At 41.7% G+C, this 25,208-nt stretch overlaps 1 protein-coding gene across 5 annotated transcripts in view; it reads left to right on the plus strand.

Moving 5' to 3' along the window:
- Positions 1 to 4,828: 4,828 nt before the first annotated feature.
- Positions 4,829 to 25,208, plus strand: part of mast4 (microtubule associated serine/threonine kinase family member 4) — a 167,980-nt gene continuing 147,600 nt past the window's right edge. For 3 of the 5 annotated variants that reach the window (XM_046370372.1, XM_046370373.1, XM_046370375.1), the window contains exon 1: positions 4,830 to 5,359. In XM_046370372.1, the coding sequence (XP_046226328.1) occupies positions 5,126 to 5,359 (234 nt within the window). In that variant the 5' untranslated portion in view covers positions 4,830 to 5,125. Of the gene's footprint in view, positions 5,360 to 10,188; positions 10,381 to 25,208 lie in introns of those variants that run through there. The other 2 variants (XM_046370374.1, XM_046370376.1) reach the window with 2 other exon arrangements.

The raw sequence follows: 25,208 nt of genomic DNA on the forward strand, positions 1-25,208 counted from the left end.
TTTTCCTCCAAACATAACGATGGTCATTATGGGCAAACAGTTCTATTTTTGTTTCATCAGACCAGAGGACATTTCTCCAAAAAGTACGATCTTTGTCCCCATGTGCAGTTGCAAACCGTAGTCTGGCTTTTTTATGGCGGTTTAGGAGCAGTGGCGTCTTCCTTGCTGAGCGGTTTTTCACGTTATGTCGATATAGGACTCATTTTACTTTGGATATAGATACTTTGTACCTGTTTCCTCCAGCATCTTCACAAGGTCCTTTGCACTTTGCACTTTTCACACCAAAATACGTTCATCTCTAGGAGACAGAACGCGTCTCCTTCCTGAACTGTATGACAGCTTTGTGGTCCCATGGTGTTTAAACCTGCATACTATTGTTTGTACAGATGAATGTGGTACGTTCAGGCATTTGGAAATTGCTCCCAAGGATTAACCAGAAGTGTGGAGGTCTACAATTTATTTTCTGAGGTCTTGGCTGATTTATTTGGATTTTCCCATGATGTCAAGCAAAGAGGCACTGAGTTTGAAGGTAGGCCTTGAAATACATCCACAGGTACACCTCCAATTGACTCAAATGATGTCAATTAGCCCATCAGAAGCTTCTAAAGCCATGACATAATTTTCTGGATTTTTCCAAGCTGTTTAAAGGCACAGTCAACTTAGTGTATGTAATCTTCTGACCCACTGGAATTGTAATACAGTGAATTATAAGTGAAATAATCTGTCTGTAAACAATTATTGGAAGAATGACTTGTGTCATGCACAAAGTTGAGTAGTTGAAAAGCAAGTTTTATTAACGCCAACCTAAGTGAATGTAAACTTAAGACTTCAACTGTAGATACATGTAGGTGTGTGCCTTTCCAAATCATGTCCAATCCATTGAATTCATGTTTAATGTTTATTTAATATTTTCTAAGGACATGATATTCAGGAGATTTTGCACTGCATCTCAATTTGTTTTAATTTATTTTAAGCTGTGGGGAGAAAGGCCTCTTCCCTCGAGAGTGTTTTTTGCTAGATAAAGGAAGTGGTTCTTGCAGCTGACTCCCTTTCTGCAGTGTTGGCCTCTGACTAGCATCCACCAGCATATCCTTCAGAAGCACGTTCTGAAACACAGCTTTTTCTGCGATGTTTGCAGAGGTAAGTACTCACTAAATGCTACACTGAAAGAAGTGTGTTGGTGACACTATAATCTTTTGTAATTTGCGTTTAATTTAGCTGATAGTCCTTGCACATCCAACAGCACATGTGTTACACACAGGTTTATCGGCATTGGAGACAAGGACTATAGCAAGTACAGTACTTTGCTTCCTGTGGGGCATAATGCAACAACAAGCACTGATGGTCCTTGGCAACATTTTCTGCTTTCCACCAAGATAAGCCCATGCATGGCCTTCAATCTTTTTTGGTTAAATCAGAACTAGTGGTTAAAGTTTAAAGGACACCAAAACCATGATGTCCTGTCTAATTTTGTAATGGTCAATTGACAGCAGTATTCCATTCAGAAACCAGATCATACAGACCTAGCATTACCTTAATTTATAACTTACAAATGTCTGAGGTGATCACATTAGAGCCAAAGCAAAGTAGCAGTCAAGGATAAATTATCACACTTGAGGATAAAGTTCCTAACAGAAATAAAGCATGGAAAATATACAATACCTAAAATAAGAAATTGCATTTTATTCACACCAACTGACATAACTGTAACTCTCAACTCAATAGAGTTGATCATATTTTTTTGCGCAGCTAATACAAGCAAAAACAGTAGAACAGTATCACAAGTATCACAAAATAAAATACAAAACATCCATAAAAGCATTGATGATCAAGGGTCTCTGTACATACTAGCGTCAAGTGCTAACCAGAACAGTATTGTCCTCACTAAAGTGACTGTGAGAGGAAGCTACTAGACTATTGAGACGCAGCCACAGTATGTGTCCTCAAGGTGAGGAGGTGTTGAAGGTCCCCCGAAGGGAGGGGAAGAGGGTAAAGTCAGACAAAGATGAAGACGCCGCTCGGTTTCAGTAGTAACAGCAACCGCAATAAGTCGAGCTCCGGGTGCTTACGCAGGTACGAGGCATGTTCTGCCTTCAACTCCTCCTGTAACACACAGATCAGTTCAGGTTGGAAACTTAGGGGTTAGTGGTTTAAGTGTAAGTGTAAGGGGCTAGGTGAGAGTAGGAGGTAATGGTAGGGTATAGGGAAAGACAAATATGTCACCTTTCAGTCCAGGAACTTGGAGTGCATCTGCATGTCCTCCTCTCACACCAGACACCTCTTCTCAAACACTTGCTTATCATTCCTCACCTCTGACACACAACCATATAAATAGGGGGAACATTCCTAATAGTGTGTGTGTGTGTGTGTGTGTGTGTGTGTGTGTGTGTGTGTGTGTGTGTGTGTGTGTGTGTGTGTGTGTGTGTGTGTGTGTGTGTGTGTGTGTGTGTGTGTGTGTGTGTGTGTGTGTGTGTGTGTGTGTGTGTGTGTGTGTGCGTGTGTGCGTGCGTGCGTGTGTGTGCGTGTATTTGAGGCAGGAGCAGTAGGAGCATCATGTTGATGGGAGAGCCCACCTGCACCCAGTTGGCCACGTACCTAAACAGAAACAGGTTATGAAATCACACAAGTTACAAGTGCAAACCAGAAGATCTATGTTATGTGGTCCTGTGTAGCTCAGTTGGTAGAGCATGGCGCTTGTAACGCCAGGGTAGTGGGTTCGATCCCCGGGACCACCCATACGTAGAATGTATGCACACATGACTGTAAGTCGCTTTGGATAAAAGCATCTGCTAAATGGCATATATTATTATTATTATTATTATTAGATAGACACTACTTGTCCCTATTACCCACACTGTATTTTGCACATATTCTATTGGTTGACACTACCCCCTAGTGGACAACATGATAGCACAAATGTCAACAAGCAGACCATTGAGCATTGCACCATAACACCATATTCAATATGACAAATAATAAAAGCATTTCTCCCTAATTTTCCTCTGAAAAGGGGATCACAGGTAAATGTAAAAAATAACAAGATTACAAGAGATGTTGAATGATACAATATTTTCAATAAACACAACTACATTAATTTTCAAAAATGTGTCCTCTAAAAACTCAATATCATTGAGTTATCATCATTGCTAAGCACAAAAAGGTGTAGGACATTACAAGCCGTGGCAGTATCTTTGCCTCAGAAGTGTAAGTGTTCGCTTGCAGAAATTATTAGCATGTAAACTGGAAAATTGTATTAGGCTCTGTGCACTTTCCAGATAAGAAGATATTTGGTAATGTAGCAGACTGGCAGTTTAGCAAGCCATAGTCATGGTGAACTTCAGACTTCAGACAATGTGCAGCGCACTGTAGGGTGCTGTTAAAATCAGCTTATGCTCAGGGCTAAGAGACCAGACTAGGAAGGAACACAACACAGTGTAGCTAGCCTGGAATCCAAATTGAATTCAATAGTGAAACTATAGTGAAACAAACAGTGGTTTCCGTTAGGATCCCAATCTAAAGGGTAGCAAACATGGTGATTCAAATGAGTTGGATTAGTGCACGGGGGGGCTCCACAGTGGTGCACATTTTGTCCTGGCCCAGCACTAACACACCAAATTCCTCTTCTCATGGTCTAAGACTAAGTTGATTGTTTGAAATGTGCTTTAGTGCTGGGCTGGAACAACATATTGCCGACCTCAGTACGTCTCAAGGACTGGAATTGGAAAGCCTATAAACAGTTGCCTTATTTGGTGATGTCATAGCTGAATCACCTTTGGACCAGTACGTCAAGTAAATAAGAGAGGTCTCTATAGTACAACTGCAAATCAGCTAAATTGGTATTCAGAACTAGTCTGGTCTGGCAAACAGTTGTGGTGTACAACTGTGGAACAGGGACTGAGAGAAGATAGAAAACAGACACATGCAGACGGTAGATGGCAGGTTTTAAAGCAGTGTTTCCCCATCCCTTGCGTACCAGGAACTTGTAAACTATGACTTCATTTGGGGTCAGCATTGGTAGGTACCAGTCCAGTTTCAACCCTCCAGAGATTGAGATTGGACCTCTTCTTTAGAAAAAGGTTATTCAGTATTGGGGGCTTGGTGGTTTGTATGGTATTTGCATAAACAAAACAGGTAGGACAGGACGGATACCGTTTCCCAGAGACAGTTTTGTCAAAGGCTAATGACTACACCCAAATAACAGCATGTTTACCCACTTCTAGAGGCCCTGGAGCTGGTTGCATCCATCTTGTGTAAAGATTGAACATCATGACTGCGGCAACAAGTCCTGGACATCACACATTATTACTCAATACCTCAAATTAATCAGACCCCCGTTTTTCAGTTGTTTATCACTATTTCAAACGATCCCAGGGCCCTATTCTCCTCATCAGTGTATGTGTGTGTGGGTAGCACTTAAGAGGCATCTAATTCATATTACTATGTGAGTCAGAAATCAGAAACAAAACACTTCAGCAAACAAAGTGATAAAGTAGTTTAGCAAACAATAATAATGGGATAAAAAAGCATTGAACAATCCAAAGGAAAAGCACACCCAACACAGGCCTGAGAGACTGGGGGGAGCTGGAAGTACAAACAGCATGTGGTGGAGTTGAAAGTAGAAACCCATTGAAAGTGCACTTTCTCCCAGTCCCATAGCATATCAAGGTTGAGACCCTTGGGAGAGGTCATAATAGGCCCTACATAGTGGTCAGGTACTACCCTTGCAAGAACGGTCCGCTGCTAAAATGTGGCCAAGTTCATGTCTGCGTGTCAACAGGAGCAAAACTCACAAAAGTCTCTTTCATTTGATTGAGTATTACACATCGGGGCCAATGCAAGAGGCGCACAGCGGGTCAGTTCCCATGTTTTGGTAGGCGGAGTTATGAAATGAATCCAATTCCAGGCGCTTTTTGCCAGACAGATTGCACTCAGCCAACGATGAGACAGACGGCTGTGTCGTAGCCCCTGGACCTCACTGAATGGAACTTTCCAACCGTGTCCGTGCAACACCGTGCATTCAATCCTCAACATGACTTCAAAGGACAGGTGTGCAGGTAGACATTAGCCTACGCGGTGACTTTGACATGCTGGCGTGATAGGTGTCTGTAGACTACATTTAAACATTATGGAGGAACAGCACTTGTTTGGAAACGAAAGCGGGAGCCAGTCCTCTTCAGGGTCTGAAACCTTGTCAGAGGGAGAAGGCATACAAGAAGACCACCAAAATGACGATTTCAACGGCCAACACGCTTCAGACTTCGAAACTATAAAAGCAGAAGGGAAAGAAGAAAAGAGTGTGGCAGACGACGAGGTGGAAGCGGGGAATAAAGAATATGGGGAAGAAGGAGACGACGAAATGGTAAAGAGTGCGAACGTGTAATTTACCCATTAAACGTTTACATTAGCCTATATAATGTCAATGGTTTTGGGTGAAGTGGCTTGAAGGGCAAGAGAGAGAGAGTGTGTGTGTGCGTGCCTGCCTACCTGCCCTCGCAATTGATAACCATGCATTGCTGCGTATGTGCACTGATGTGGGAAATACGAAATCAAGTTGCTTAATATTCTGCTAAAATATTATTTAGACTACAGAGGGATCTACATTACATGACCAAAAGTATGTGGACACCTGCTTGTCGAACATCTCATTACAAATTCATGGGCATTAATATGGAGTTAGTCCCCCCTTTGCTGCTATAACAGCATCCATTCTTCTGGGAAGGCTTTCCACTACATGTTGGAACATCACTGCAGGGACTTGCTTCCATTCATCCACAAGAACATTAGTGAGGTTGGGCACTGATGTTGGGCGATTAGGCCTGGCTTGCATTCTCAGTTCCAATTCTTCCCAATAAGTTTGATGGGGTTGAGGTCAGGGCTCTGTGCAGGCCAGTCAAGTTCTTTCACATCGATCTTAAACCATTTTTTTGTATGGACTTCGTGCACTGGGCTATTGTCATGCTGAAACAGGAAAGGGCCTAACCCAAACTGTTGCCACAAAGTTGGAAGCACAGACTCGTCTAGAATGTCATTGTATGCTGTATTGTTAATATTTCCTTTCACTGGAGCTAAGGGGCCCGAACCATGAAAATCAGCCCCAGACCATTATTCATCCTCCACCAAACGTTACAGTGGCACTATACATTCGTGCAGGTAGTGTTCTCCTGGCATCCGCCAAACCAGACTGCCAGATGGTGAAGCGTGGTTCATCACTCCAGAGCAGTGATTCCCAACATTTTTTGGTTACTGTACCACCAACTGAGTTTTGCTCTGCTTGAAGTACCCCCTCATGTGCATTTTACTAGTAGACCTATAGTCTCATTAGTCTTCCCAAGTACCCCCTGTGGATAGGCCAAGTATCCCCAGGGGTCCTTGTACCCCTGGTTGGGAACCACTGCTCCAGAGTCCAATGGCAGAGCTTTACACCACTCCAGCCAACGCTTGGTGTTGCACATGGTGATCTTAGGCTTGTGTGCCGCTGGTCGGACATGGAAATCCATTTCATGAAGCTCCCAACAAACAGTTATTGTGCTTACTTTGCTTCGAGGCAGCTTGGCACTAGGGAGTGAGTGTTGCAACCGAGCACAGACAATTTTTAGACGCGGCCCCATTCTGTGAGCTTATGTGGCCTACCACTTACAATTGACCGGGGCAGCTCTAGAAAGGCAGATATTTGACGAACTGACGACTTGTTGGAAAGGAGGCATCCTATGACGGTGCCATGTTGAAGGTCACTGAGCTCTTCAGTAAGGCCATTCTACTGCCAATGTTTGTCTATGGAGATTGGATGACTGTGTGCTTGATTTTTAGCGACAGGAGTAGCTGAAATGGCCAAATCCACTCATTTGAAGGGCTGTCCACCTACTTTTGGCCATTTAGTGTCTCATTTTACGTTTATGCCGAGCTGTCCACAGTTTTGTCATTTTACATTATTTTTTGGATTAGTGATACTCCCTGTAGCCTTATAGTGACACAGTAGGCTGATTGATTCATATGGTTAGCTGTCAGGGGGATATTGGAAGTCCCCAAGACAATTAGTTCGGGCAAATTGATCTCTCGCCAGTTCCTGGTGTGTTGTGTGATAACAAAGGCTACTTCATGTTTCAATCTTTTTTTCATAGCAACCTGCAAAGCATCCCTAATGATTACTGTTTATGACATGGCTCAGCTTTTGGGAAAAATGTCAGCATGAAGTCGGCTGGGGATATGGACTATGTACTGAAAGGACAATTCATATTCACAACACGGAGATTCTTCCATTCAATTCTGCTCACTCGCCGGCCATGCTCAATACGCAATATGCACAAGGTCCTCAACAGCTGAGCATATGCAATAGACTACATTCTGAATATCCACTGCTTTGCTTTGTTGTCGGAGAGAGAAGTTATTGTTTGACGTTCCCAGGTTATCCTTTGGTGTTGATGTGTTTTGGGGTAAATATATCCAGGCTTTGTCAAAGGGAAGAACACCCCCTGAGACTTTAAACATAAATCTGTAGCCTTGTGTGCGAGTGCTAAGGTTGGGACGATACTCATTAGTATAATGTTAAGGAAACAAAACACAATTAAACTTGTTTAAGAAAACAGCCCAAGTGTTGGAAACATTTATTTATTTTCCAAGCAATATTTTATATACCTCAGGTTATTAAATATTACGATACTGGTATTGTCCCGGCACTAGTGTGTATGAAAAATAAGCCCTCTATATATTGATTGACAACCATTAGGTAAGAGTTAGACATTAAACTCCTAAGATGTGCATTGTTTGAGGAAATAGAAAATACTCTTTGCCTGAGGCTTGCCTGGCAATGATGCTACTGAGAACGAAGTGAATTAGGCCGACAAATCTCTTTTAAATAGCTTAATTGGATTGCCTTCCCAGTTCAGACTGGTTTCACTGGTTCTGATCAGCTCAATTGGTTTAGTTTAACCTGGCTGATCTAACCAGGGGGTGTGTTCAGGATCTGCAACATTTCAAACACTTGTCTGAGTCACCATTCACTCATTGGCTGGACAAAACTACTGTTGAATTCCAAATCGATCTTTAGCCCCACCACTTAAGGGTTAAGTACTCGTGTAGATCTGAAATGACTGGATAGGTTTAAGCAATATGGCAAAATTTACACCCTGCCAATTGTAACTCAAGGTAAAGCCAATGTTGCTTAAACGTATGACCCTTAAAGATCTACAGGATAGGTAGGGTAGGAGATAAGATTAGATTTGGAATATTGCATATAAGTCACCTCTAAAACCCATCTTTTGCTGCTCAGACCTCCGATCAAACAGGTGTAGGTGGAAATTGCCCCTAACCGCTGATTCAGGGTCAGTTAGATTTTTTCCCTGCCTAATGTCTAAGGCTTATATTGGGAGTAGGGTAGTCTGATAGTAGATCTGTATTTAAGGGTGACTCCTACCCAGAGCTAATTCAACTCGTCAATGCACCTTTACCCCTCTAAATCTGTCAGGTGACCACCGTTGGGGACACAGCCTAACCTCTAACCCCTGATCTGTGACTTACGTCATACCCTTAAGGGGGTTAAAGAGGGAAAGGCTTCTGGGAAGAGTGGCTTATCTGTGTCATCTCCTCAGGCTGGTTTTGTGTTGGACTGAGGGCCTCTATTCAAACGGAACACATGCTCTAGCGGCGTTTGTGCACTCTTTGTTTACTAACAACTGCTCACGCATGCACATACAGGGACACATATACACACACTTCTTATTCTAAAAATGGGTAGCATCTATCGGCGTCTTAACTGGTAGTAGCAGGTTTTTACACTACCCCAAAATCATTATTTTATTTGGGGAAAAAGACTACTGAATGACAAAGGAAACACAAACTTTAATTGGACTCTGTGTTTATATCAGTCCAGCTGCATCTTCTTAGCAGGACTGTCTCTGTCTACACTTACCTCATGTAAACTGCGCCTGGTGGTCCGGCCAGATATGGCTAAAGTAATGGATGTTTGGCATATAAGGAAAGGTCCAGGAAAGAGGAGGCTACTGTGTTGGAAAGAGTCCTGGTCAAGAAAACCCACTTCTCATTTGGAGGGAGATGTTTTGATTTGATTAAATATGGGCCGACTTGGCAGACCTTGTAGTCACTCACAACAGGAATACAGGAATGGGAATAAAACTGATCCCGGACCTCTGCAATTATAGTGCAGACTATTTCACACAATGTCCTAAAATGAAATGAAGTGAAGGACTTGAAACCTCTTGGTGGGATGACTGAGAAAAGGATGTTTTTACCTTTTGAATTTCAATACCAGATGAGCACCGTGTTAGTCAACTCTATCACAATGCCATCTGAAAGTATCCTCCTTTCAACACTAGTACTGAAATGTTTTCCAGGTGTTTACAACAGCCATGTGTTTGTCATGTCCGTTGGCTCAGATCAGAACAGCTGGTTTTCTGCTCCTCAATCCCCCTGTATGCCTGATTTCCCTTGTGTGAGAGAAATGGACGACGTGTTGATTCTAATTTGTACACTAATCATGTTGTGGTTTTTCCTTTTGTGATTCTAATGAGTTGTGAAAGGTTAAGGAGAGGAGTGTAGCCCATCACACAGCTCTTTCCAATTCCATTTTTCTCCAATCTGTCGCACTTCCAAGTGATTGTAATATTCAAGTAATGAATTTACAATGAGACTGGATCCAGTTTCAGAATATTCACCATGTTGTATTGAGGCTAGGAACAGCAAGTGTTATGCATCATCCAAGGTGTGCCTGATTTGTTATTCCATTGCCTTATGCGTCTTATGTAATGGTCTGGGGGGGTTGAACTGCATTCTTTTCTTGAATTTCACCATAAACACATGTCCATTAAGGAAGAAACTGAGGGAAAGAGGATCAAATTGCAGGATTTAGCTTTTCTCTCACACTAGAGATAAAGCTTAACATTTGTTGTGTACAGAACACCAAGTTAATAATCCTTCTCACTCTCTCTCTCCCACTGTACATCAACAGTCCCAATTGTATCCATTTCACCCCCAAACACTGATGAACTCCTTGTTGTGATGTCATTACTGCCTGCCTGTAGTTACCCGGCCCGTTGGTTGGTTTAGCAGCTAGCCAGTCAGGGCTGTCCATAAGAAACATCCAGTGTCAGTGAATGGTTAAGAGGATGAACTGTCAATCTGTTTAAGAACGCCTCTGGCTCTCTATGGTGGGGGGTGATGTCATTACAGGATGGAACTTTAATTTCTGCCTTTTCATCCGATCCAAACACTGGTCCAGTTCTAGTCCACACTACAGTCCTCACACACTGGCTGCAATCGCAGACTTTTAAAGTGATATTGCAGAGGGACGGTATTAGACTATCAAAGATCATGGCCCTAAGGCGGAATTGGACCATAGGTGATTTACCTTCTTCTGAAGGTTTTAAGGTAAGACCACACTATTAATAGAACATGTATTATCTCCAATAATACATGTATAATATTGAACCTCTCTGGGTAAGACACTATTGGATCAGTTGGTTCCGACAGGCGTGTTTTGGTTGGTGGCTAGTGGCGATTCTCAAGCCCTTGTTTTGTGTGGGCTCTAGCTGTGTTTTTACTGTCTACAGTACACTACAGCAGTTGAATTTTAATCTGCTGCTGGGGTCTACCTACATGTCGGCGCTTTTTGAATTATTTATGCCTTGTTATGTAATCGCAGCTTGATATCCACATTCAATTTGATGTTCTGTTAAAAGATCTGTCTAACTTTGTTTTTCAACCTACCTGAGTAAAGAGAATTTCAGATGTGTCCCTCTCTGTTCTCTTTCATTCTCTTTATCATGTGGGTGGTGGTGTTGGATTGAGGCATGATATATATTATAAACTTGGTAGTTCGGGCCCTGAATGCTGATTATCTGAAAACATTTAATTTTTATGGCTCTAATTATGTTGGTAACCAGTTTATAATAACAGTAAGGCACCTCAGGGGTTTGTGGTATATGGCCAATATACCATGACTAAGGGCTGTATCCAGGCACGCCGCGTCGAGTCATGCTTAAGGACATGGTATAATGACCATATACCACACCCCTTCATCCCTTATTGCTTAATAAAAACGTTTAATAAAGCCAAGATGGAGTATAACTTGGGTGGACTTGTTTTCCCCTCATCCTATGGTTTCGTTCAATCTAAAGTCAGATGTGACGATTATCGCAACAGAAGTCTTGTCATACAAAACAACGTTAATGATTCGTTGTCCTCAGGCAAAGAATGGAGGTAATAAAAGAGCCAGCTAGAAGGTTTCCAGTCATACTGTAGCTTGCTAGCATTTGAGGACACTTGTTTTGCCTGAAGTCCTATCATTCATATGACTTTACCCATTTATTTTGAACATATTCTGCTTCCTTTATTAACCTGCACCAACAGAAGTAGCTAGCCAAGTTTGCAAGCCTATCCATATTTGTTTTAGCGACAGTATACAAACACTCGTTAAAGCCTTTGTCCAGACGCCAAAGTCAAGAGTGAGCTGAATAGAACTGGTAGGCTAATTAATGAACGGGATACTGGTGGAGACATAAGGCCTTGTCCCGGGAAACATGTCCTGGTCACTACATGATAAGTGATGTCAGTGTGTAACTGTATAGGCCTGTGCAGTGAGAATGTACTGTTGACGTCGATGTAAACCACTCACAGTTAAGCTCTGTGGGCCTTCTGCAGTCACGTTTTACTTAGTTTTTCCTGTCCCTCACTATATTTAGTATTCAGTCTTTGTTAGGATAATTTATTTCTAAGTAAGTAGAAGGTCATGATGTAATGGCTATTACCGGCATAGCCCTATATCCAAGTATCACATCGCTACAATAGCCTATCTATTTTAAAAGTTTAAACATACAAAACTGACACATTTCGGGGTCTGACTCCTAGGTCGGTATTGATGTGACATATATCTTAAATAGCGTCTTGGGGCTACTGAAGCCAGTTTGGATAGGAATACGAACCCTATAGAAAAAGGTCTGTTTCTGTTCAGCATTAGATAATGTCAACACAGGAATCTGAATCCCCATTGAGAAGGAGAAGGGTGTAAGGGTTCAACGCCTGCTAAAGATCTTACTAGACAGGACATGGAGTTCCACTGTCAATGCACCAGAGGTTACAAACTGAACAGGGGGCCATTTGGAAGTGGAACCTCTCTTGAGGATTCCTATTGCCCAAAGGGACATTGGTTTTGTGTGTCTTGAACTTTTGTGTGTTGATGTTGTTTTTCAGACCAAACCTATCTGACCTCTTAGGAGGGTGTGTCTCTTTTGCTCTCTCTCCTGTGTGTGTGTGTGTGGGTGTGTGTGTGTGTGCGCTTCAAATAGTGGAATGAGGTGAGAGTTGAGTCAGACAGATGTTGGGTGACAAGGTCGTGAGGAACGTGGTGTGTTGTGCTGGAGACCCTGAGAAAAGAGGTCTGAATATCCTCATCACTACTACCAGCGGGACTGTGTGGACTCCCAGGTGGTTGAGGAAGGGAGATGTACTGGAGTTGTATTCTTTATTACTTGGTTATTAATACCATATGACTGAACTGTTGCACATACACGAAGTACACACTGTGTGTGGAAGTCTTGAATGTATAGTTCACTCAACTCTTAGTGTTTATGTTTATTAATCCACCAAAAATGTGCATGTCAGCATTCAAGTTTTTCATGATATAGCACTTTCAGCACAGAGCAATAACTGTGAATTATCCGTGTAAAGTGTCAGATATTTTTATTTTTTACCTTGATGCTAGTTTTGTGACAGTAGCATTGAATTTACAGCACCAGTCAAAAGTTTGAACAGCTACTCATTAAATGATTTTTCCTTTATTTTTACTATTTTCTACATTGTAGAATAATAGTGAAGACACGCTATGAAATAACCAAAAAAAGTGTTAAACAAATCAGAATATATTTCAGATTATTCAAAGTAGCCACCGTTTGCCTTTGATAGCTTTGCACACTTTGGCATTCTCTCAACCAGCTTCATGAGGAATGCTTTTCCAACACTCTTGAAAGAGTTACCACATGGGCCGAGTACTTGTTGTCTTCTTTTTAGTGACGCACCAATATTAGATTTTTGGCCGATCCCAATATCCAATGTTCCTTGACCAAAAAAAACAATACCGATATTTAACATTTTTAAGCATTCTAGTACAGTTATAGTTAACAGACACACATGGACGCAGCGGTCTAAGGCACTGCATCTCAGTGCAAGAGGCGTCACTATAGTCCCTGGTTCAAATCCAGGCTGTATCAAATCCGGACGTGATTGGGAGTCCCATAGGGCGGCGCACAATTGACCCAGCGTTGGCCTACCCCGGCCAAACCCGGACGTCACCTGTAAATATTAATTTGTTCTTAACTGACTTACCTTGTTAAGTAAAGTTTACACACCACACTGTCCAAAAAGTTATTTTGTTGTCATATGTCCCCATTTATCAGGAAAAACATAATCAAAACGTATTTCTTTCACTTAATTGCTGTGCTGTTTTGTTCAGTTTCATTCTCAACCAGGATTTCTATGGTACGCCGTTTGGGTCTTTGCGTCAAAAAAGATACACGTCAAATAACATTATTTGACGTGTCGAAAAACACCAGTTGACCAATCAGGACCTGAATATGACTGCACATCACAATTTTTACATTTTTATTTCACCTTTATTTAACCAGGTAGGCTAGTTGAGACAAGTTCTCATTTGCAACTGCGACCTGGCCAAGATAAAGCAAAGCAGTTCAACACATACAACAACAGTTATACATGGAGTAAACAAAACATAGTCAACAATACAGTTGAAAGTCTATATACAACATGTGCAAATGAGGTAGGATAAGTGAGGTAAGGCAATAAATAGGCCATGGTGGCGAAGTAATTACATTATAGCAATTAAACACTGGAGTGGTAGACGTACAGAAGATTAATGTGCAAGTAGAGATACTTGGGTGCGAAGGAGCAAAATAAATACAGTATGGGGATGAGGTAGTTGGATGGGCTATTTACAGAAGGGCTATGTACAGGGGCAGTGATCTGTGAGCTGCTCTGACAGCTAGTGAGGTAGATCAGAGTCTCCAGCTTCAGGGATTTTTGCAGTTCATTCCAGTCCTTGGCAGCAGAGAACTAGAGGGAGAGGCGGCCAAATGAGGAATTGGCTTTGTGGTTGACTAATAAGATATACCTGCTAGAGCGCGTGCTACGGGTGGGTGCTGCTATGGTGACCAATGAGCTGAGATAAGGCGGGGCTTTACCTAGCAGAGACTTGTAGATGACCAGGAGCCAGTGGGTTTGGCGACGAGTATGAAGCAAGGGCCAGCCAAAGAGAGCATGCAGGTCGCAGTGGTGGGTAGTATATTTGGCTTTGGTGACAAACTGGATGGCACTGTGATAGACTGCATTCAATTTGTTGAGTAGAGTGCTATTTTATAAATGACATCGCCGAAGTCGAGGATAGGTAGGATGGTCAGTTTTACGAGGGTATGTTTGGCAGCATGGGTGAAGGATGCTTTGCTGCAAAATAGCAAGCTGATTCTAGATTTAGTTTAGGATTGGAGATGTTTAATGTGAGTCTGGAAGGAGAGTTTACAGTCTAACCAGACACCTAGGTATTTGTAATTGTCCACATATTCTAAGTCAGAACCGTCCAGAGTAGTGATGCTGGACGGGCAGGCAGGTGCGGGCAGCAATCGGTTGAAGAGCATGCATTTAGTTTTACTTTCATTTAAGAGCAGTTGGAGGCCACGGAAGGGGAGTTGTATGGCATTGAAGCTCGTCTGGAGTTTTGTTAAGTGTCCAAAAGAAGAGCCAGATGTATACAGAATGGTGTCGTCTGTGTAGAGGTGGATCAAAGAATCACCAGCAGCAAGAGCGACATCATTGGTGTATACAGAGAAGAGTCGGCCCGAGAATTGAACCCTGTGGCACACCCATAGCGACTGTCAGAGGTCAGGACAACAGGCCCTCCGATTTGACACACTGAACTCTCAGAGAAGTAGTGAACCAGGCGAGGCAATCATTTGAGAATAATAATTTAACTTGTTTATAAAAATGTTTACGTGGTTATTACACCATCACTTGTATTTCATATGTCACAACGATTCATTGATACGCATACTATGATGCTGGTAAAGTTGTCTCGCGCACCTACAGTGCTGGTCATAAAGAAAGCTAGCTAGCTCATGGATGCTAACAATGTTCTTCCCCCAAAACATAGCAAAACAACAATCTGTTTCAGTAGATATAGTTAGTTAGCCAGCTAACTATATACACTGCTCAAAAAAATAAAGGGAACACTTAAACAACACACCAACTCCAAGTCAATCACACTTCTGTGAAATCAAACTGTCCACTTAGGAAGCAACACTGATTGACAATAAATTTCATATGCTGTTGTGCAAATGGAATAGACAACAGGTGGCAATTAGCAAGACACCCCCAATAAAGGAGTGGTTCTGCAGGTGGTGACCACAGACCACTTCTCAGTTCCTATGCTTCCTGGCTGATGTTTTGGTCACTGGCGGTGCTTTCACTCTAGTGGTAACATGAGACTGAGTCTACAATCCACACAAGTGGCACAGGTAGTGCAGCTCATCCAGGATGGCACATCAATGCGAGCTGTGGCAAGAAGATTTGCTGTGTCTGTCAGTGTAGTGTCAAGAGCATGGAGTCGCAACCAGGAGACAGGCCAGTACATCAGGAGACGTGGAGGAGGCCGTAGGAGGGCAACAACCCAGTAGCAGATGTGCATGTGTCTGCTCAAACGGTCAGAAACAGACTCCATGAGGGTGGTATGAGGGCCCGACGTCCACAGGTGGGGGAACACCAAGATTGGCAAATTCGCCACTGGCGCCCTGTGCTGTTCACAGATGAAAGCAGGTTCACACTGAGCACATGTGACAGACGTGACAGAGTCTGGAGACGCCGTGGAGAACGTTCTGCTGCCTGCAACATCCTCCAGCATGATCGGTTTGGCAGTGGGTCAGTCATGGTGTGGGGTGGCATTTCTTTGGGGGGCTGCACAGCCCTCCATGTGCTCACCAGAGGTAGCCTGACTGCCATTAGGTACCGAGATGAGATCCTCAGACCTCTTGGAGACCATATGCTGGTGTGGTTGGCCCTGGGTTCCTCTTAATGCAAGACAATGCTAGACCTCATGTGGCTGGAGTGTGTCAGCAGTTCCTGCAAGAGGAAGGCATTGATGCTATGGACTGGCCCGCCCGTTCCCCAGACCTGAATCCAATTGAGCACATCTGGGACATCATGTCTCGCTCCATCCACCAACGCCACGTTGCACCACAGACTGTCCAGGAGTTGGCAGATGCTTTAGTCCAGGTCTGGGAGGAGATCCCCCAGGAGACCATTCGCCACCTCATCAGGAGCATGCCCAGGCGTTGTAGGGAGGTCATACAGGCACGTGAAGGCCACACACACTACTGAGCCTCATTTTGACTTATTTTAAGGACATTACATCAAAGTTGGCCTGTAGTGTGGTTTTCCACTTTAATTTTGAGTGTGACTCCAAATCCAGACCTCCATGGGTTGATACATTTGATTTCCATTGATAATTTTTGTGATTTTGTTGTCAGCACATTCAACTATGTAAAGAAAAAGGTATTTCATAAGAATATTTCATTCATTCAGATCTAGGATGTGTTATTTTAGTGTTCCCTTTTTTTAGTAGTGTAGATAGTTATTTTAGATGACACCTAATTCATAAAACAGTTATTTGATCAATGGTGGTCGTACCCACCTATGTGAAGCTAGACACAATAAGTATTAGCCACGATAGTGGACTTTGCGGTTAGCCTTCAAAATAAGTTTGTCATTAGTAGTAATGCAAATGAATACAGATAGTGGAATTGTGCCATAATTTAATAGATCATGCTGAATGAGGTTAGAATCTTATATAAAATCAACAAGACAGTAATTGACAAATTAACAAATTTGTTGAAATCACACTATAGAATTGTATTGGGGTAGTACTTATTTCACTGTACAGCCTTACCTATGGATTGTGGATCAATGACATGGGTTATCAGTCTACTCAGTGACACCCAGAGAACATTAGCTCCGTAGCTCTTATTGCGGGACTATGAAACAGCTGTGAATTGAGCCACATTTATTATCAACCTATGTGTATTGAACACTATTCCAGAGGAAAAATAATACTGTGTGGATATTTTGGAGTCTGATAACAGAGGATGTTGGGGGGGAAAAGATATTATTGCATTGTCTAAAATGATTGACACATATTTCCAGGCATTTTTGATCGTGGAGGACAGAGGTTTTATAAATTATAGCAATAGTCTAAATCCAATGTACACAATTCTAAGCAAGAAAACCCTTTTGAAAATCACTTATTCCACAACTGTACACAAGCACATGGGCTTCAGTGCGGGGAAAGAGTCCAAAAAGCTACTGCAGTTTGCCTTACCACTGACTGATGGACATCAGGGGTAACCACTTCTTACATGCCGGTTGCATGTCACTTCATTGAAGACTTTTCGATGTCTAGCTGTCTTCTGGACTGCTTTGAGTTCATCGACAGACACACCTCAGAGAACTTGGCAGAAGAACTGTCGAGTTCTCAACTACTGTGACTATTATTATTCGACCATGCTGGTCATTTATGATAATTTGAACATTTTGGCCATGTTCTGTTATAATCTAAAACCCGGCACAGCCAGAAGAGGACTGGCCACCCCTCATAGCCTGGTCCTCTCTAGGTTTCTTCCTAGGTTTTGGCCTTTCCAGGGAGTTTTTCCTAGCCACCGTGCTTCTACACCTGCATTGCTTGCTGTTTTAGGCTGGGTTTCTGTACAGCACTTTGAGATATCAGCTGATGTAAGAAGGGCTATATAAATACATTTGATTTGATTTGCAGCTGTGGAATAGGAGGAGCAGAGTAGGTGCTGAAAAACAAAAGTGTACACAACGCCAGATGGGGATGCCTGAGCTGAGGCCTAAACAAGACTGCACTACAAGGTGGAATTCAACATGTTATATGTTGAAGCGGTTTCTTGAGTCACAGGATGCCATCATCTCTACCCTGGCCATTGTCAATGCACCCGTTGCGGCACTGACCCATGAGGAATGGGAGGTGGTGGAGGAGGTGTGCCGAGTCCTGAAACCCTTTGAGCAGGTCACTGTGGAGGTCATTAGAGGCAGTTATTAATACATCATTATTTAATCCAGTATTATATATGTATATGAGCAGTAGATGAGAATGTAATATCAGTAGACAACATGAACCTGAACTAATAAGCTACTGTTCTCTCTTTTCAGTTATGTAACAGCCTCAAAAATGATACTCCTGTGTAACGGTCTGCAGCGAATTACAGCCAGCCAGAGAGAAGCAAATGTAACCACAGAGGTGATGGGCACCCTATGTTGATCAATAGACAGACAGTTCCACATGATGGAATATAATCACGCGCTCTCAGAAACCGCTGCACTTGAGCCAAGGTTTAAGAAGTTAGCCTTCAGTGATGCCAGAGCGATTGATGAGGCACTTCAAAGAATAACCTCCGCATCAGGGAGGGACAGCCCCAACAGTTAGCTGGCTCAGGCACCAGGGCAATAGGAAGAAGAGGGTTCAGATGGAGCAGAAGCACCAGCCGTAGTGCCACAAATACCTGTTGTTTGGATGTTGTTTGACGAGAGAGCAACTGGTGATGCAGCGTGAAGGAATCCCTCAGCAGATGCCATAGTGGAGGTCCGATCCTATTTGGAGGAGCCCCTCCAAAGAAGTGCAGATCGTCTGAGCTGGTGTCAGAACAAGACCCCTGTCTACCCACAGTTTACTAAAGTAGTGTACTGTGTAGTGGCCACATTTGTTCCTTCTGAGAGGGTCTTCTCAAAAACGGGACAAAAATTACTGGGAGAAGAAACCGCATCAGCCCCTCGAAAGGCAGCTTGCATTTCTGAATGCAAATCTCTCATAAAAGCAACTATGGTCAGTGTTGCTGGTTATAATATGGCAATAAAGAAGAGAGTAAAGAGGGACCCGTTTCATATTTTAAGTAGGATGCTGAAGTTTTGCACATGTATTTTTCTTTAATATGCTGCAATATTATATTGTTCAGATTGTATTAGTTTTGAATTGTTATATTTATATGCACTTTTTTATTTACATTAAAGTTTTACTTTAAATGCACATGTGTAATAGCATCCTCCTTTTTTTACATTTCAATTTGTGGGATGCTGCACTTTTGCAAATTATTTTTCTTTATGGTGCAATATTCTATTATGCTGTTCAGATTGTATTCATTTTGAATGGTTAGATTTATATGCACTTTGTTTTATATACATTAAAAAGTTATACTTTAAATGCAAATGTTTAATAGCATTCTTTTTCATAACAAACCAATGCATTTTTAAATACATTGTGGTTAAGGTAGAGTATTATATCATTTAATTAGAATTGTTTTCACACCAATCATAGTCAAACTATCACAAACTGTTTGACTTGAAAAATAAGAAACATATTTTTTTCAAAGAGCCGTTTGGGACCCAAAAGAGACGGCTCACTGAAAAGAGCCGGGAATGCCCATCACTAATAGGATCCCCTAGGAAACACTTCAACACTTTAGTTCCTACCCTTAGTGCCCACTATTATATTCTAACTCTAGAATTAGAATAGTCATTTATATTTCCATGATTCCAACAGTTTTGCTCTAATTCGCAAGTGAAATCGCAATTGCAACATTTGGTTAAAAATAAACATTTGTCCTAGATTATTTGCCCATATCGTGTAGCCCTACGTCGCAGTGTGTAAAAATACTTAAGTACTACTTGAGTTGTTTTTTTATGTATCTGTACTTTCATATTTTTATTTTGACAACTTTTACATTTACTTCACTACATTCCTAAAGAAAATACTGTACTCTTTACTCCATACATTTTCCCTGACACCTAAAAGTACTTGTTACATTTTGAATGCTTAGCAGGACAGGACAATGGTCCAATTCACTCACTTGTCAAGAGAACATCCTGCCTCTGATCTGGAGGACTCACTAAACACACATGCTTTGTTTATAAATTATGTCTGGGTGTTGGAGTGTGCCCCCGGCTATCCGTAAATCAAAAAAAGAAAATGGTGCCATGCTTAATAGAAGGAATTTGAAATGATTTAATATTTTACTTTTGATACTTAAGTATATTTTATCAATTACATTTACTTTTGATACTTAAGTATATTTAAAACCAAATGCTTTTAGACTTTTACTCAAGTAGTATTTTACTGGGTGACTCATTTTTTCTTGAGTAATTTTCTATTAATGTGTTTTTTACTTTTATTCAAGTATGACAATTGGGTACTATTTCCACCACTGCAATTGAATGCAGTAAATGCAGAAATTAGTGTGAAATTTGTTTTGGTTTAATTGAACAGTATAAAACAATCAGAATGGAGAAAGACTCATTGAAATAACTTAGAATGTATGTGTTGCCACCCTAGGATCACTCATAAAGCACCCTAGGATCGATCAATCACTACTCATAAAGCACCCTAGGATCAATCACTACTCATAAAGCACCCTAGGATCAATCACTACTCATAAAGCACCCTAGGATCGATCAATCACTACTCATAAAGCACCCTAGGATCGATCAATCACTACTCATAAAGCACCCTAGGATCGATCAATCACTACTCATAAAGCACCCTAGGATCGATCAATCACTACTCATAAAGCACCCTAGGATCGATCACTCACTACTCATAAAGCACCCTAGGATCGATCACTCACTACTCATAAAGCACCCTAGGATCGATCACTCACTACTCATAAAGCACCCTAGGATCGATCACTCACTACTCATAAAGCACCCTAGGATCGATCACTCACTACTCATAAAGCACCCTAGGATCGATCACTCACTACTCATAAAGCACCCTAGGATCGATCACTCACTACTCATAAAGCACCCTAGGATCGATCACTCACTACTCATAAAGCACCCTAGGATCGATCACTCACTACTCATAAAGCACCCTAGGATCGATCACTCACTACTCATAAAGCACCCTAGGATCGATCACTCACTACTCATAAAGCACCCTAGGATCGATCACTCACTACTCATAAAGCACCCTAGGATCGATCACTCACTACTCATAAAGCACCCTAGGATCGATCACTCACTACTCATAAAGCACCCTAGGATCGATCACTCACTACTCATAAAGCACCCTAGGATCGATCACTCACTACTCATAAAGCACCCTAGGATCGATCACTCACTACTCATAAAGCACCCTAGGATCGATCACTCACTACTCATAAAGCACCCTAGGATCGATCACTCACTACTCATAAAGCACCCTAGGATCGATCACTCACTACTCATAAAGCACCCTAGGATCGATCACTCACTACTCATAAAGCACCCTAGGATCGATCACTCACTACTCATAAAGCACCCTAGGATCGATCACTCACTACTCATAAAGCACCCTAGGATCGATCACTCACTACTCATAAAGCACCCTAGGATCGATCACTCACTACTCAAAGCAAATGTAGGACTTTATTATTCAAAAACAAACAAATACTGTCATACTGTCCATTTTTTAATTGTAAATACAGTGATATAATAATTTGGCCATATCACCTAGCCCTACTACATTATATAGGTATGCACGTCAGCTTTGACATCGGATTTGCACTTCGGCATTAAACTAGACATCAGGCCGATACCAATGTTGGCATTTTTAGCTAATATTGGCCGCTTCTGATATGTTCCCCGATACATCGTGCATCCCTACTGCTTTTCCTTCACTCTGTGGTCCAACTCATCCCAAACCATCTCAATTGGGTTGAGGTCAGGAGATTGTGGAGACCAGGTCATCTGATTCAGCACTCCATCATGCTCGTTCTTGGTCAGAATGCCCTTACACAGCCTGGCTGTGTATTTTGGGTCATTGTCTTGTTGAAAAACAACTAGTCCCACTAAGCGCAAACCAGATGGGATGGCATATCACTGCAAAATGCTGTGGTAATGTGCCTTTAAAAAAATGAAGTCACAGATATTGTCTCTAACAAATTACCATCACACCACTACCTTCATGCTTCACGGTGGGAACCGCACATGCGGAGATCCTCCGTTCACCTACTCTGCGTTTCAAAAAGACATGGCGTTTGGAACCAAAAATCTCAAATTTGGACTCATCAGACCAAAGGATAGATTTCCACCAGTCTAATCCATTGCTCATGTTTTTCTTGGCCCAAGCAAGTCTAATTCTTATTGGTGTTCTTTAGTAGTGGTTTCTTTGCAGCAATTCAACCATGAATGCCTGGTTCATGCAGTCTCCTCTGAACAGTTGATGTTGAGATGTCTGTTACTTGAGCTCTGCGAAGCATTTATTTGGGCTGCAATCTGAGGTGCAGTTATCTCTAATGAATTTGTCCTCTGCAGCAGAGGTAACTCTGGGTCTTCCTTTCCTGTGGAAGTCCTCATGAGAGCCAGTTTCATCATAGTAGTTGATGGTTTTTGCGACTGCACTTGAGACCTTCAAAGTTCTTGACATTTTTCTGTAATGTCTTAAAGTAATAATTGACTGTCATTTCACATTGCTTATTTGAGCTGTTCTTGCCATAATATGGACTTGGTGTTTCGCCAAATAGGGCTGTCTTCTTCTGTTTACCTTGTCACAACACAACTGATTGAAAGAAATTTAACTTTTAAGAGGGCACACCTGTTAATTGAAATACATTCCAGGTGACTCCCCCATGAAGCTGGTTGAGAGAATTCCAAGAGCTGACGATTAATGCAAAGGGTGGCTACTTTGAAGAATCTCAAATATATATTTTGATTTGTTTCACACTTTTGGGTTACTACATGTTTCCATATATTACTTCATATTTTTGATGTCTTTACTATTAATCCACACTGTAGAAAAAAGTTAAAATAAAGAAATACCCTTGAATGAGTAGGTGTGTCAAGTTTTGAATGGTTACTGTATCAGAGGTCGACCGATTATGATTTTTCAACGCCAATACCGATTATTGGAGGACCAAAAAAAGACTATCGATTAATCTGCCAATTTATTTTATTTTATTTTATTTGTAATAATATAACAATACAAAATGACCACTTACTTTAACTTAATATAATACATCAATAAAAATCTATTTGGCCTCAAATAAATGATGAAATGTTCCATTTGGTTTAAATAATGCAAATTCAGTGTTGGAGAAGTAAAAGTGCAATGTGTGCCATGTAAAAAAAAAGCTAACGTTTGAGTTCCTTGCTTAGAACATGAGAACATATGAAAGTTGGTTGTTCCTTTTAACATGAGTCTTCAATATTCCAAGGTAAGAGGTTTTAGGTTGTAGTTAATATAGTATTTATTTATAGGACTATTTCTCTCTATCATTTGTATTTCATATACCTTTGACTATTGGATGTTCTTATAGGCACTATAGTATTGCCAGTGTAACAGTATAGCTTTCATCCCTCTCCTCGCCCCTACCTGGGCTCGAACCAGGAACACATCGACAACAGCCACACTCGAAGCAGGATTGCCCATCGCTCCACAAAAGCCGCGGCCTTTGCAGAGCAAGGGGAACAACTACTCCAAGTCTCAGAGCAAGTGACGTTTGAAACGCTATTACCCCACTAACTAGCTAGCCATTTCACATCGGTTACACCAGCCGTTAGACTGATAGGCTTGAAGTCATAAACAGCGCTGTACTTGCGAAGAGCTGCTGGCAAACGCACAAAAGTGCTGTTTGAATGAATGCTTACGAGTGTGCTGCTGCCTACCATCGCTCAGACTGCTCTATCAAATCAGACTTAATTATAACATAACACAGAAATACGAGCCTTTGGTCAGTAATATGGTCGAATCCGGAAACTATCATTTCGAAAACAAAACGTTTATTTCAGTGAAATACGGAACTGTTCGGTATTTTATCTAACTGGTGGCATCCCTAAGTCTAAATATTCTTGTTACATTGCACAACCTTCAATGTTATGTCATAATGTCATAAAATTCTAGCAAATTTGTTCGCAATGAGCCAGGCTTCCCAAACTGTTGAATATACACTGACTCTGTGTGCAATGAACGCAAGAGAAGTGACACAATTTCACCTGGTTAATATTGCCTGCTAACCTGGATTTCTTTTAGCTAAATATGCAGGTTTAAAAATAGTTGGGCAAAAAAGTTATTTAGTCAGCCACCAAATGTGCAAGTTCTCCCACTTAAAAAGATGAGGCCTGTAATTTTCATCATAGGTACACTTCAACTATGACAGACAAAATGAGAAAAAAAAAATCAGAAAATCACATTGTAGGATTTATTTCCAAATTATGGTGGAAAATCGGCCCTAATTAATCGGCCATTGCGATGAATCGGTCAACCCCTATACTGTATAGACAACACTAAGCTATTGTACCATTCAAAGTGGGTTGACAAAAATGGCCTAATAACAGACACCCTTTCCTTGCTGATATCCATTCAGCCAAACACATGGCTCTATATTATGTATGTATGCATGGCAGAGCGGAAAGCCCTGTTGAAGTCCTGAGGATGGGGGTTACACAGGGTTGAAACACAACACCATGGTACACACCCATCAGAAAAGCCATATTGAAGTCCTAAGGATGGGGGCTACACAGGGTTGTAACACAACACCATGGTAAACACCCCTCATTCCCAGAACCTCACCCCACTCCAGGGACCTTAGACTCCAGGAGATTCTCCTATGACATATGACACGTTGTTGACACGTGTGTTCATCTATGCAGTTCCGTGTCACATGTGAATGTCAGGGGCGACACTCCATAAGAGAAGTTATATTTTAGGCAGGTCTTAAAACATGGTGACTTTTCAGTCAACAAAGACTGAAGTCCTGCAGGTAGCCTCGGTTAGAGCGTTGGGTCGGTAACCGAAAGGTCGCTGGTCTGAATACCAGAGACAAGGTTGAAAATCTGTCGCTGTGTACTTGAGAAAGGCACTTACCCCCTGAGAGTGGGGTTGTTGGGATATGCAAAATTATTTCCATTACACTCTTGTGTGTAAGAGGACGAATATAAGCAGCCCCATAATAATAATAATAATAATAATAATATTGTTGCTATTATTGTTGTAAGGAAGGAGTTCAGTGCAGTGTGCAGTTTGACCTCTAGTGCCTTTACTGCCCAATACAAGTCTGTCTGAGATCCCTTGGGCTGGTAAGTAGGAGTTTATTAGCTTGCATTGTGTGAAGGTAAATAAAACGGATGAGCCTGCAGACACAGCAATACTAGTC

The sequence above is a fragment of the Oncorhynchus gorbuscha genome, linkage group LG11, assembly GCF_021184085.1.
Source record: "Oncorhynchus gorbuscha isolate QuinsamMale2020 ecotype Even-year linkage group LG11, OgorEven_v1.0, whole genome shotgun sequence".
NCBI lineage: Eukaryota > Metazoa > Chordata > Actinopteri > Salmoniformes > Salmonidae > Oncorhynchus > Oncorhynchus gorbuscha.